Here is a 14034-nt window from a genome sequence, read left to right as displayed (position 1 = left end):
CATCCTTCTTTTTTTTTTTTTTATATCAGCTCCCTTCTTCCCCCCCCTTCTCCTTTCCTTTTTTTTTTATAACTTCAATTCTTTTTCAATTAGTGCATCTCTTTGCAGTAGAGATTAGAGGCGCACACTTTTTTTTTAGTATATTAGAAGTTTTTGAAGCGTAAGTTTTTTTTTTATTTTATTTTTTTTTTTTGGAGATGAATCTGCTTATCTCGCAATCTTGACGTCTTGATGCTAATTACTGGACAGGCATTATAACAATGGCTGCCGCTGAAGCTCAGGCATCTGTACAGGCTCTGAATGAGCTCCTGTCAAAACTCACTGTTGCTGCTACTCCCGAAGCCAGATCGGAGGCTGCTTCAAACTTTGCCACTCTGATTAGTGCCCCTCTTGAGGATCACGACGTTCCCGTGTCGGTTGTCGATGAACTGAAGGCTGCTCTTAACAGCAAGAAGGACGCTGTTGCCCGCCAAAATGCTCTTGAAGGTGTCAAGGCCATTGCCACCAAGCAATTCACTCCTTCCGTCGAGGCTTACATCGTCTCGCTCATTCCATCCATTTTGGACAAGGCTTCGGACAAGATCATTCCTGTCAAGAACGCTGCCGAACCCGCCGTTGTTGCTGTCGCCAGGGCCATCAATCCCAACGCGGTCAAGTTCATTCTCCCCATTCTTTCCAAGGCTGTTTCTACTGCTACTAAGTGGCAAGAGAAGGTTGCCGCCCTTAACGCCATCGTTGCCGTTGTCGATGTTGCCCCTGGCCAGGTTTCATTAAGAATGCCAGAGCTTATTCCCCTTCTGTCCGAAGCCATGTGGGATACCAAGGCTGATGTCAAGAAGGCTGCCCGTGCCACCATCACCAAGGCTACCGAGACCATTAACAACAAGGATATCGAGAAGTTTATTCCTTCTTTGATCGAATGTATCGCCAAGCCTACCGGCGTTCCCGAGACTGTTCACTTGCTTGGTGCCACCACTTTCGTCCAGGAAGTTACCTCCGGTACTCTTTCCATTATGGTTCCTCTGTTGTCCCGTGGTCTTGCTGAGCGTGACACCACGATCAAGAGAAAGGCTGCCGTCATTATTGACAACATGTGCAAGCTTGTCGAGGATCCTCAGATTGTTGCTCCTTTCTTGGAGAAGCTTATCCCTGGCTTGAAGTCTAACTACGACAACATTGCCGACCCGGAGGCTCGTGATGTCACCCTCCGTGCTCTTAACACTATTATCCGTGTTGGTGATGTCAAGGACGACAAGATCCCAGAGATCTCCACCGCTGGTGACACTGCCGTTACTCTTGCTACTCTTAAGGATCTTATCAAGGATGTTAAGGTCGACGCCAAGTTCGAGCCTGTTCTCGAGTACGCTGCCACTATTGCTGGTACTTTCGTTGACGAAAAGAACAACGAGGCCGTTTCCTGGATTGAGATTATCACTCCTTACCTTACCGCTTTCTTGCATGAGGACAAGGCCAAGCAAGTCGTTGATGAGTTCCGCAAGCGCTCCATCGCAAACATTCCTGGTGCTGCCGTCCAGGAGGAGGAAGAAGAAGAGGGTGAGGACCTTTGCAATTGTGAGTTCTCTCTTGCCTATGGTGCCAAGATTCTTCTCAACCGTACTGCTCTTCGTCTCAAGCGTGGTCGTCGTTACGGTCTTTGCGGACCTAACGGTTCCGGCAAGTCTACTCTTATGAGAGCCATTGCCAATGGCCAGGTCGATGGCTTCCCCACTCAGGAAGAGTGCAAGACCGTCTATGTCGAACACGATATCGATGGTACTCACGCCGAAACTTCTGTTCTTGACTTTGTCGTTAACGACCCTGAAGTTAACATCTCCGGTCAGGATGAAGCCGTCAAGGCCCTTCTCGATGTTGGTTTTACTGATGAGATGATTGCCAAGCCAATCTCTGCCCTTTCTGGTGGTTGGAAGATGAAGCTTGCCCTTGCCCGTGCCGTCTTGAAGAAGGCTGATATTCTTTTGCTTGATGAGCCTACCAACCATTTGGATACTGTTAACGTTGCCTGGTTGGAGAATTACCTCATCACCTGCGGTGTTACTTCGATCATTGTCTCCCACGACTCTGGTTTCCTTGACCACGTTGTTGAGTTCATTATTCATTACGGTATGATTTTCAATTTTAATTTTTTTTTTTACTTGCTTTGTTCTTTTACTAATTTTTTTTTTGTGTATAGAACGATTTAAGCTTAAGAAGTACAAGGGTAACCTTTCCGAGTTCGTCAAGAAGGTTCCATCTGCCAAGTCTTACTACGAACTTGGTGCCTCTGAGGCTGAGTTCAAGTTCCCAGAGCCAGGTTTCCTTGAGGGTGTCAAGACCAAGCAGAAGGCTATTGTCAAGGTTTCCAACATGACCTTCCAGTACCCTGGCACCACGAAGCCCCAAATCCAGGACATCAACTTCCAGTGCTCTTTGTCTTCTCGTATTGCCGTTATTGGGCCTAACGGTGCCGGCAAGTCTACTCTTATCAACGTTTTGACTGGTGAGCTTTTGCCAACTATTGGTGATGTTTACGTTCACGAGAACTGTCGTATTGCCTATATTAAGCAGCATGCTTTTGCTCACATTGATAACCATTTGGACAAGACCCCGTCTGAGTACATCCAATGGCGTTTCCAGACCGGTGAGGACAGAGAGACCATGGACCGCGCCAACCGTATTATCAACGAGGACGATGAGCAGGCCATGAATCACATCTACAAGATCGATGGCACTCCCCGAAGAGTTGTTGAGGTCACTGCGAGAAGAAAGTTCAAGAACACGTACGAGTACGAATGTTCTTTTGTTCTTGGTGAGAATATTGGCCAGAAGAACGAAAGATGGGTTCCTATGTTGTCTGCTGATAACTCTTGGATTCCTCGTAACGAGCTTATCCAGACTCACGCCAAGTTGGTTGCTGAAGTCGATATGAAGGAAGCTCTTGCCTCGGGTCAGTTCAGACCTCTTACCAGAAAGGAGATTGAAGCTCACGCTGCCATGTTGGGTCTTGAAGCCGAACTTGTTTCTCATTCTCGCATCCGTGGTCTTTCCGGTGGACAGAAGGTCAAGCTTGTGCTCGCTGCCTGCACTTGGCAACGACCGCACTTGATCGTCCTTGACGAGCCTACCAACTATCTCGACAGAGACTCTCTCGGAGCCTTGTCCAAGGCCTTGAAGTCTTTTGAAGGTGGTGTTGTTATCATTACTCACTCTGCTGAGTTCACTAAGGATTTGACTGAGGAAGTCTGGGCCGTGCTTGACGGTAAGATGACCCCATCCGGTCACAACTGGGTTCAGGGACAGGGATCTGGTCCTCGTCTTGATTCCAAGGAAGGTGATGAGGAAGACAAGTTTGATGCCATGGGTAACAAGATTGTGACCGCCAAGAAAGCCAAAAAGTTGTCTGCTGCTGAGCTGAGAAAGAAGAAGAAAGAGCGTCTTGCCAAGAAGAAGAAATTGGGTGATGCTTATGTGTCCTCTGACGATGAGTTCTAAATGCCATATAAGCATTGTCATTTAATAGAATAAAGGATTTGGTCATTTTGCAATTTCTTTTTTTTTTTTTTTTTTTTTCATTAGAGGTTTTACGGCAAAAGCACAACAAGAATAATACTTAAAAATTTGGTGTTGGTTAATTTTTTTTTATTTATTTTATTCATCCTGTGATATCTTTGTATTTCATTTTTTTTTTTTTTTCATATTCTTGTTTTTAATGTTACTCGGGCTTCTTGGTTTATTGATTTTCTTTTGTATTTTTTTTTTAATACTCAAGGGTGGATTTCAAAAAAAAAAAAAGGAATGAAGAAAGGTCATAGGACAGTTTTATATTATTTTATCTCACTTTATATAAATATATATATTTTATCTTTGTTTTCGTATTTTCACATGTGTAATTAGTTTTGCAGGTTGCATGATTAGAAATACAAATCGTCCAAGATTTATTAGTTGGTGCATTGACTTCGTTTTAGTTAACTTGTACCAACAAGAGCCACCCCAAAAATGAAAATTTACAGTTGTACTAAAAGCTCATTCCACTTCTGATTTGTAATCTTTGTAAATTTTTTTTCAATGTAAAGTATTCTGAGACGAGTCATATGGTAAATTCTAAATCAAATTATCTTAACCCGCGACCTCATCTTAAAATCTTATCCTCTCTCTATAATTTTGATAACCAAATGGGACAAATCTTGGCAATAAAAAAGTTCCCGGGGCAACCATGAGTAGTGAAAGTACCGGGAATTCTGCAATAAAAAGTCCGTCAACTGTTCATGTTGCAAATGATGATTTTAATGTCGTGACAACGGTTGCTCATTCTCAACGCGCATGCACAGAATGTCAGCATCATAAAATCAAATGCGTGATTGATGGTTCCGGCCCGTGTGCTCGTTGCAAACGGAAAGGGTTTGTATGCCAGATCGCACCGAGAAAGAAGCGTGTGTCGAAAAAGCAAGCCAGCAGGATCCAATCATCTGGCATTGGCAGGCAAGATGGCTCGTCATCATCGTCGTCATTATCATCAAGAGGATTTTGGCTGAAACGAGCGAGCCCGGCTCGTGCAAGGAATGCTGGCATGATTGTTGACAACAAACAGATTCAGAGTATTGCGAACTGTCCTGGTGGCCACCATGACGCAGTTGAGGACGAGGCAGAAGGGCAGGCTGTTGGCTCTACAAGGAGTAGTGAATCAGTTTCGCAAGCTGAAGGCGATACCGCGTCGAATTGGATGGGTTCGTCATCATCATCTACCACGACTCCCACCGCCACGTCTACGACTACGACTACGACTGCTGCGGGTACTTCTATGGTTCAACTCATTCCAGAGAACCTGGTTCAATCGACGCTTTCGTCTTGCGAACCGTATAGCGTCTATCTTTCCTTGTCGCTTACTTGCCCTGATCTTTTCCGGCGATTTGCTCATATCGACTGGAAGCAACAGCCATCAACCGTCATCCCGCCAAGTATAAATTTGCCCACGCCGTTATGCCGCACGCTGGTTGAGTCTGAAACTTCACCCGTATATGCGCTATTTTTTGTCAATGATGCGCAACAGGTTTCTCGGCTGCACACGCCCCCTGAAGCATTACCCCAGATTCAAGAGTGGCGCAAACTGTACGGCGATATTTTGATTCCCGTGTACTTTAACTTTGTCAATCCATGCCAGCCGTTGGTGTATCGTCGAAATTTTATGACCGCATACCGGCAGGGCAAGGAATCGCCTGCTCTTCTTCTTGCAATTTTTGCTTCTGCTGTTACGCATTCGAATATTGGCACGTCTGAAGAACGCAAGACTCTTCAACTTAAATTCATTCGTCATTTAACCTGTTATTTTTCATTCATGCTTAATTTCCCAACAATTGATGCCATCCAGGTTTATTCCATTTTGGCTGACTGTTCGACAGACCGTGGCATTGTAACGTCACACGCAACAGCGGTGGCTGTCGCGATCGAGCTTCGATTCCATGTTGACTGTTCAAATTGGAATATCCCCAGGTGGGAACGGTCGCTTAGAAAGGCAATTTGGTGGTCATTGTGCGTTAGGGATTCGTGGATGATGGTCAGGTTTTTTTCAACCCCCAAAGTGCCAGCTGAGTCATATGATATGGCCATGCCGACGATTGCCGAGATTGCTGAACTGATTATTGCCGAAGACGAAGTTGGATTGGATTTAAATATTCGGCCCATCGTGAACGGCGTGTCTGCCAATGTGACCATGAAGTCGTGCGTGCGCGCGTTCGTCTCAGTTGCAAGTTTATCTGAGGTTTTGCGTGATGCTCATATGTCGTTATACGCGTTTAAAACCGGGAAGTTGATCGAGCAAAGCTCATTACCGGCCGTGTCTCTTGTGATCGAGATGTTGAATGGAAGATTGGAGAAGATCATGGCATCTTGGGTTCATGACGAGGAAGAAAAACAAGATCATGACAAGATGGAACCAGACATGTACCGGCAAATCTTTTGTGAATTTATTAATTTCTCCATATACAGCCAGTTCTTGCCCCTTCGCAATTTTAATATTCCTTGTCACGGAATGATTATTGAGTTTTACTGCCGATTGTTGGAGTCGATGCGAAGAACGTTGGATGCATTGAATCATATTAAGAAAATCAAGTTTTCAAATTATTGGCCACCTTGGATTAATCAAGTCTTGGTAATTCAGCTTTTGATTTTATCTAACCTTGATTTCACGCCTGTTGCAAAACCGGCGCAAACACTTAACCAATTGGATTCGGCATATGACAACAAGGCTCAATCCAATTTTATTGACGGAAATCAAAATCGTGTGCATCAGCAATTTGATAATTCATATAATTCGCTATTGCCCGAAGTTAATCTACAAAATCAGCATCAAGTTCGAGGGAACCATACTAAGGAATTTGAACCTGCAAATTTTGATGACACATTTTTGGCAAACGTTTTAAAATGTTCCAAAGAACTTACCCGTACCATGGTTGAGATTTCAGCGTCATGGGATTACTTGAGAGATACATGTAAAATGATTTTGATCAGCACGGTCACGTTTGGCTTGGCCGACATGATTGACATTCCCAGCATCACGCGAGCTATGGGGTCATCATCACATCAGGACATGACGGCAGAAGATCATGGATCTCAGAAACCGGCCATGTCGTTACAATCACAACCACAACAACAACAACGCGGTCAATTTTCTGTCTTGGACCAGCCTGTACTGTCACAGGCGTTTGCGCAGCAGAAAAACGAATCTCTTTCGAACAACATGATGCAGAATTCAACAATCAGTTTCTCTCAGTCGCAACCTCATTCTTACGCTATCAATCAGCTGCTAAATCATGTGCCAGATTCTCAACCGTCTTTAAATAGCGGGCAAGCCACGGCAGGGTATAACTATGCGACCGGTAATGGTTCATCATCACAGCAGCTCGCTGATTGTGTTGATGGTGTTGATGCACCGTCACAATTGAGATTTTTTCCGGATAATAATAATAATAGTAATGATAATAATAACAATAACAGTAATAACAATTCTAGTATTGTGATTAACGAAAATGGGGGCAACGTGACGGTTCAAGATTTTTTTAACAGTTTGTCAGTAAATTTGTTTGATGGCTTCACTGATTTTCAAGGGGACCTTATATTTTAGTTGTACATGAAGAAGAACAAAATTTTTGACATTTTGTTTTATTTTTGGGTTGTATTATATATTACACATATTATAGCGTACGTGATCTGGAGTTTTAATAAAAATAACACATATAATTGGTGTAAATAATTTTATTTAAGCAAAATAATAGTATTAATATCATGAAAAAATAAAAAATAATTATTTGCAAGACGCTGAACATATACTCAAGTTCTACTAATTGGAACAGGAGTATCAATATATTTACTTTTTGCTTTGTTTTTATCCAATCCCATTGTTTCAAAAAGCACTCTCTTCATGACAAAATATCACAAGAGGTCGGCGTATTTGGCATTTTTGGCTCAAATTATTACAAGTAACTCGATTTGGTTGAAAATTTTGCAAACCCAAATAAGCTTGGCTGAAAGAATTCTGAACCAATTTATAAAAAGAAAAAATCCACTTCTTTAATTTTTCTGCTTGGAGTTCAATTGTGAATTCTCTTGCTTGTCCAGGTTTTCCAAAAAATCATCAAGATGACCTTTTTGTCCTGCAAACAAGTCATCCGTGTCAACCTGTTGATTTTTTTGCTGTTGCAAGCTTGCGCTCGCATGATTGGCCGTCGATTTGGTTGCATCCACGGACTCGGCTGGCACAAAGTTGACGTATGCGGTCACTAATCGGTCGACCACGCCATTTGCCAGATTAAATTTTTTTTGCAATTCCTTGCCGTTTACGCCTCGAGCGGTTGCATCTAGTAATTGCACGATTTCGTCACTTTGAAGTAAACTTCGAAACTTGTTGGAGATTGCAGATTGATTGTTACCATCAACTAATTGACTTCGTTGCTCCGCGGCAGCTTGCCCTTCCAAGTCTTTTCTAACTTTATACAATTTTAACATGGGATTATGCTAACCCAAAAAAAAAAAAAAAAAAAAATTTAAAATCAAAAGTTGAACATTTAAAAAATCAGTTGTTTATAGTTTTGATACGTACGACGATCTGGCGACTGCTGGATTCAGCATTAACACTGACCGGACCGACCAGTCGTAACATGGCTCCCAGCCGGGCATCATAACCATCACCAACTGCACAAGACCACTCATCAGTAATTCAGCTTTCAACCAAAAAAAATTTCTTTCCGCACCTAACGCATCCAAATCTGGATCACGGCTGTCGCGTCCAGGATTGCCAAGTAATAAATCTTTAACCGGATATGGTGCCGGCACATCTTTTAAGCCAAGCCGACTCGGAATCGGTACTTCTCTTGCTAATTCTCCAAGTTTTGGTGGCTCGGTCGAAGGCAGGTTCGTGATCTCGCCTTGCAGCGGAGGCGGCGGCCGTGCGGTGGGCCTGGCAACCTGATCCAGTCCGGCACGAGATACCGTTGTCGGATAACGCCTGGTGGGCGCCTTTGACAGTGCTGATCCCATGAGTATCGATCTTTTTTCTTTTTATTTAATCTTCTATAAATGCAGATAATTAATAAATCATTTAAACACTATCCAATAAAAAATTAAAACCAGGGCTAGGGATTGACCTTTTTTTGTGTCTAGACGGGTGATATTTACAAAATTGTCAGATTCCGCCTCTTTAGCTTAGGGGTAGAGCGCAGCACTTGTATCATTACTATGACATGCTGAGGTCAGCGGTTCAATTCCGCTAGGAGGCATTATTTTTTTTTTGTTTTAATTTTGCATTGTTAAGATATAGAACCAAATGCCAAGCATCCAATTTTTTAAAATAATTTATATCTATATTCCAAATTACAAATTACAATAACTAATATAATAAAATGGTAAACTTTATCACTTGGAGCATGACAGTACAACGTTTTCAATCTCGAGCTTATCTCGTGGATAAAGTTTAATATAAATTAGGTCAAGGAACCTTTGAACATTAACCCGAGACGTTATACCTAAACGTTCGATATTCATGAAGTCCAACGACGTGATATACAACGCTTAGAGCTAGAAAATATTTGCGATGGGACTAATTGATACAGAATGGTTGATACACGGTTTTATCGCTGACATTGCGCTCCTACTGGCGTTTAAAATCCCATTGACCTCTTCAAACATTCTCCGACTGTATCCGGTATCAATTATAGGCTTACTCCTGACATACTCCATTTATTGTGTAATAATATATCCAAGATTTATTAGTCGATACCGTCATTTACCGCAGCCGCCTAATCCGCATTGGTTATTTGGCAGCTTTGCTGATTATGGCAAGCATTATTACGATCATGGCGTCCAATTCCATAAGCAATATCCGGATATTCCATTTGCCAATTTTCGAGGACCATTTGGGAAGGACTATCTCACTGCGGTATTAATTATTTTTTTTTTTATTTTTTTTTTTTGATGATGAAAATTAAATTTACTGACTGAAATATTCTAGTTAAGTCCGGAAGCGCACCTTGCAATCTTACAAACACATGTTTATAAATTTCCCAAGCCAGCGATTTCTCAAGCATTTAAAGTGATAATAGGTAATGGTCTTGTATTTGCGGAAGGTGATGAGCATCGGCAACAGAAAAAAGCCCTTTTGCCAGCATTTGCATACAGTCATATCAAGTCTTTTGTTCCAATATTTATGAACAAATGCAAGCTTGTCATGCAACAGTTTGATGACACTGTTAAATCCGGCTCCCAAGTATTTGCAATCCTGCCATACTTATCAAGGCTGACACTGGATGCTATAGGAGAAGCATCATTTGGTGTGAATTTTAATTCAATAAACGATGGCAGCTCAGAATTGTTGAAAAGTTACGAAAAAATGTCAAACCCGACATCAAATTTTTTGTTATTTAACCTATTTGCGTTAGTTCCTGGATGGCGTTATGTTCCATTAAAATATAATAATGAGATTAGGCATGCGCAAGGAATATTTCGTGAAAATTGCAGAAAAGTTTTAGAAGAAAAACAGGAAGCTCTTTTGGAACAAAAACAACGTAATAGCCAATCCGAATTAAAGGACAGAAACATCTTGAGTATTTTACTAAACAGCGGCAACAATTGGGCGTTGGATGAAGTTGAAAACCAAATAATGACATGTGAGTGGAACCCTCAGTTTTGTTGAGATTACATGCTAAAGTTAAATTTAGTTTTGTTTGCTGGACACGAAACAACTGCCGGTGCTGTTACCTGGGCTCTGTTTACAATGGCTCAAAATCAAGATATTCAAGAACGGTTGCGTACTGAAATCCGAGAAAATTTCCCCGGAGGAGTGGATGCAATCCAAACCGCAGAGGCAATCGAATCAGCAAAATATCTTAACAACGTTGTTCGAGAGTGTCTTCGACTTAATCCTCCAGTTTTACTAACAACCAGAGAAGCGGCCGAAGACGTCACTATTGAAGGTCTAGAAATCAAAAAGGGAACTGTGATTCAAATCTCAATCAAAGCAATGAACACGTCAACAAAATTCTGGGGTCAGGATGCAAACGATTTCAATCCTGACAGGTGGAATGGTCGTCAAGCGGAGAGTGCATACGCAAACCTGACGTTCATTCAAGGAACCAGGTCATGCATCGGGAAACGATTTGCAGAAATTGAATTTAAATGCATTTTGGCAGCACTTGTCGGCAGATATAGATTTGAGGAAGCAACAAAGAATCAAAATCCGGAGAAAGAGTTTGTCATAACAATTAAGCCGTTGGATGGATTGCCATTAAAGGTAACAAAAATTGACGGTTGGTGACGTACAGATATTTAGAAGCATAGATATATAGTTACACGTAATTTAATAAACGTCGCTTAATGCGTTTAACGAAAACGCTTGTAGTGAGCATTAGTGTTTAGAGAATACAGTACTGTCTCCCATTTTACTGAATTTTCCTTTTTTTTTTTTTCAACAAAAGTTAATAATTTTGTAGTGATTTTGATGACTTCAATGCGAACCTTTGAACAAAAAAAAGCGCGGTTAAATCATCTCTCAAGAAAACGTCTGAATTAATTTAATAAGTGAATGAGAATGTATTATTGACAACATGAATTGCTTAATTACCTTATACCTTACATTATTTACCCCTGGTATAGATTCCATTCCAACCGCCATACAACATAACATATCTTGCAAACTCACAAACCATTTTATAAAAAAAAAAACCAACAAATATGACAGCAAATGATATGAAAAAAAAATGGAAAAAGAACCCCCCCCTTCCCCGGGGGGGAAGGGGGCCTATCGAGGTAAAGGAACAGAGTAATTGCAGAATGATGCTGTTAATGTGGTGAATAAAACTTGAAAAATAATTATACATATTAATGGGGGACGTGATTTGGTATATATATATACATCCCCATCCGTCATGTGCCATTAGCGCACATGACGGATTGAAAGAATGACGACATCACCCGCCCGGCTTTCTTGAAGCCCTTGCTGACGGGCCGGCTGGACGACCTGACATCGTCAACCGGACAACTAAGTCCGAGTTCCTGGTAAAAATGCGCACTGCGCTTGCTATTGTGTTTGGTTGCCGCCTTGGTTTTATTCTTGGTCTGCACGGCAATAATCTTGTCTTGCACCAATTGCCGGCATGACCGATGAAGACTGGCTTTGATGATCACTATCTTGCTGATTGGCTCAGGATCATATATAAACACTTGGTCAACCTCTGCAAAGTGGACTCGTTTAGGGGTATATGGCAAGGTATCTTCAGACCATGATCTAGCAGGCGACGCGAGTGAACGATGCGTTCCTGCTCCTGATGCGGCTGTGGCTTTTTATGTTGTGATGATTGTGAAACTTGAACAGACGCAGTTCGCCGTTTGAAAATCGACGACACAGACGGAATCATGTTGTGAGCTGAATGGGTTTGAACTGACGTTATTAATGTATTTTCTGGTGATTTTATTTTTTTAAATAAAAAAATTTATTGCTTTGAAAATTCTGGAAACTTTCTTGCTGTGTTTGCTCAAAGTTCTCTGTGATGCAAAAGTTGGGAGAGGGAAATGTCGAGGGCGAAACGACATGTTATATTATATTTCAAACCGGCCTGGGTCATACATTTTGTTATTTTGAATACCTCGGTCAAATTATTTGTATTTACACTATTTAAATTTTAAAAAATGGTTTTTCTTTTTTTATGATGTAATCGGATCAGTACATTCTAAGTAAGTTTCCAGCAATTTTTTTTGATCTCCTTGCTAAATTGATACATTCATATTTTGATGTTTTTTTTAGTCATGTCATGTAGAAGCAATCTAATATTTCATATTTTCTATTTATATTGTAAATAAAGTTGCCTATTTACGTAGCCTTTTATTTTATTTGATAAGTACGTAGTACACTTTCTTAATTAAAAAAGCATTCTTGTAAATAAAAATCCATTATAAAATCCATTATAGAATCCATGAATTCAATACAAGACGTTGTGACACGCATTCATTTTGAATGTATTTACTTGAAGTCTTTGCAGGATAGTGCCCACACTTGGGCAGAGTCGGCATGAACTTCATTATTATACATGTTTAAGCCATGCCGACCTGTTCTCAGCTGTGCCCATCTGCATCCGTCTGTGTCGGTTGGTTTTTTCATATTGCAGATGCATACTCATTGCGCTCTTCTCAATTGATATTTATATTACTCCGAATGCCTGTATCCCATTTGTATCCTTCGACGTCCATCTGCGTTCTTCCGCGTCCATTTGCGTTCCTTGATGAGGAATGGAATAGAATTATGTGTATAGAGGGAGGGGTAGCTCGATTTTTCAAGTCTTCGGCAAGAATTAAGTTTTGGATATTTTGCTCGAGTGAATGCCAAACTTCAATTTTTATTTCAGTAGTCCTTTTCAACTCATGTGTTATATGTAATTTTGCTTTTTATTTTTGTATTGAACCAACCTTTGGTAGTTAGATATAATAAAGACATGTCTGGAAAGCGTTTCATTTGTATTATTAAAAATATCAGTTTTTCGTAAAATACACTTTCCCGCTGATTGAAACGATATGAGCTGACATTGTGGCTTTACCGAGACCGGTATAAGATCACTTTTGATCTGTAAATGGTGAATAAACATTTATTTGAATCATTTCAGCGGTTTGCGCGCAACCTCGCTTTGCTCCCAAATCTTGTCGTAGTTAAGATCAATAATACTTTGATCAGTTCCGCCATGCCAGTCACGTCCGCATTCCTGGCAGACCTGATCGCCGTCGTCAGGCTAACCACGCCGTTACTCTTAATTCAAAATTCATTCCCATTTTTGTCTCCAGTGTTGTCGTTTAGAAACCCGGTCCATGATAACAACGACAACGACAACGACGACTTGCAACATGTGCTGGCTTCGTCGTTTAACTTGCAATTACCATCACCTGTTACCAAGCCGTTCAAATCTTACACGTTCAGTCAGAGCAACACTACCGCCGGGAACGCGAATGCGACAAAGTGGACGATCGTGCCGGCGAAGTTTGTGCGCGCGGCAACCTTACTGGCCGATGTTGCGCAACTCGCATGCTCATCATGGCTGCTAGCATTTGTCTACCATCACAACATTGTCGACGAACATGCAAAGACCAGCATACTCGCGGCGGCATTTTTATATGGAGACGGTGATTCGTCAGCAACTAATTCGTTGGACAGCAGCTCGGAGATGGATAGTGACGAAAAGGAAAGTAGTGATGGTGATGAGTCCATCGAAGCCAGTGGAAGGATGCCATGGAGATTTTTGAAGATCAATTATCTAAAGGCAATCTCAAATTTATAGAAAGATATCTGGCTATTCGTGAGATGGATGGAGTCTAGCTGGAGGAGATTAAGAGCCGTTCAAATAGACGGGTCATGCCCATACTTGGGGTAGGTATCGACATCCTGCGACAATGTTTCTGTCGTGAAAATTATTATAATAATGTATATTAATAATTTACGTAATTTGTATCGGGAACTTAAGATTATTAATTATTTTGCAAAAAAACGTCACGTGAAATGCCTTTGCTTAG

General features: G+C 41.3%; 4 protein-coding genes and 1 non-coding gene across 5 annotated transcripts; 4 read left to right on the top strand and 1 right to left on the bottom strand.

Moving 5' to 3' along the window:
* The first annotated feature begins 23 nt into the window (after positions 1-23).
* On the top strand, positions 24-3591 carry V1514DRAFT_352700 (armadillo-type protein). Its single transcript, XM_066929506.1, has 3 exons — positions 24-160; positions 250-2121; positions 2192-3591. The coding sequence occupies exons 2-3, from the start codon at positions 261-263 to the stop codon at positions 3487-3489; spliced, it is 3159 nt and encodes a 1052-aa protein (XP_066782963.1). The 5' UTR covers positions 24-160; positions 250-260; the 3' UTR covers positions 3490-3591.
* Positions 3592-4064: 473 nt separating this feature from the next.
* On the top strand, positions 4065-7290 carry V1514DRAFT_332161 (fungal-specific transcription factor domain-containing protein). The gene has a single exon (XM_066927804.1). It carries the CDS (start codon positions 4211-4213, stop codon positions 7112-7114), a length of 2904 nt encoding a protein of 967 aa, XP_066782962.1. The 5' UTR covers positions 4065-4210; the 3' UTR covers positions 7115-7290.
* V1514DRAFT_332159 (uncharacterized protein) lies at positions 7233-8561 on the bottom strand. Its single transcript, XM_066927803.1, has 3 exons — positions 8241-8561; positions 8090-8181; positions 7233-8004 (listed from the first exon to the last, which is right to left on the bottom strand). Exons 1-3 carry the CDS (start codon positions 8524-8526, stop codon positions 7561-7563), a joined length of 822 nt encoding a protein of 273 aa, XP_066782961.1. The 5' UTR covers positions 8527-8561; the 3' UTR covers positions 7233-7560.
* A 119-nt stretch (positions 8562-8680) lies between these two features.
* Positions 8681-8765, top strand: V1514DRAFT_t60. The gene has a single exon. It is a non-coding gene; the product is annotated as a tRNA-Thr (tRNA).
* Positions 8766-8851: 86 nt separating this feature from the next.
* On the top strand, positions 8852-10925 carry V1514DRAFT_332157 (cytochrome P450). The gene is made up of 3 exons (XM_066927802.1): positions 8852-9424; positions 9497-10151; positions 10203-10925. Exons 1-3 carry the CDS (start codon positions 9080-9082, stop codon positions 10796-10798), a joined length of 1596 nt encoding a protein of 531 aa, XP_066782960.1. The 5' UTR covers positions 8852-9079; the 3' UTR covers positions 10799-10925.
* The last annotated feature ends 3109 nt before the right edge of the window (positions 10926-14034 follow it).

This window comes from Lipomyces japonicus, assembly GCF_038497905.1.
Source record: "Lipomyces japonicus strain CBS 7319 unplaced genomic scaffold V1514scaffold_23, whole genome shotgun sequence".
In the NCBI taxonomy this organism is placed as follows: Eukaryota; Fungi; Ascomycota; class Lipomycetes; order Lipomycetales; family Lipomycetaceae; genus Lipomyces; species Lipomyces japonicus.
Note: the sequence above shows the minus strand (reverse complement) of the source record. Positions and strands in the feature narration are given on the sequence as shown.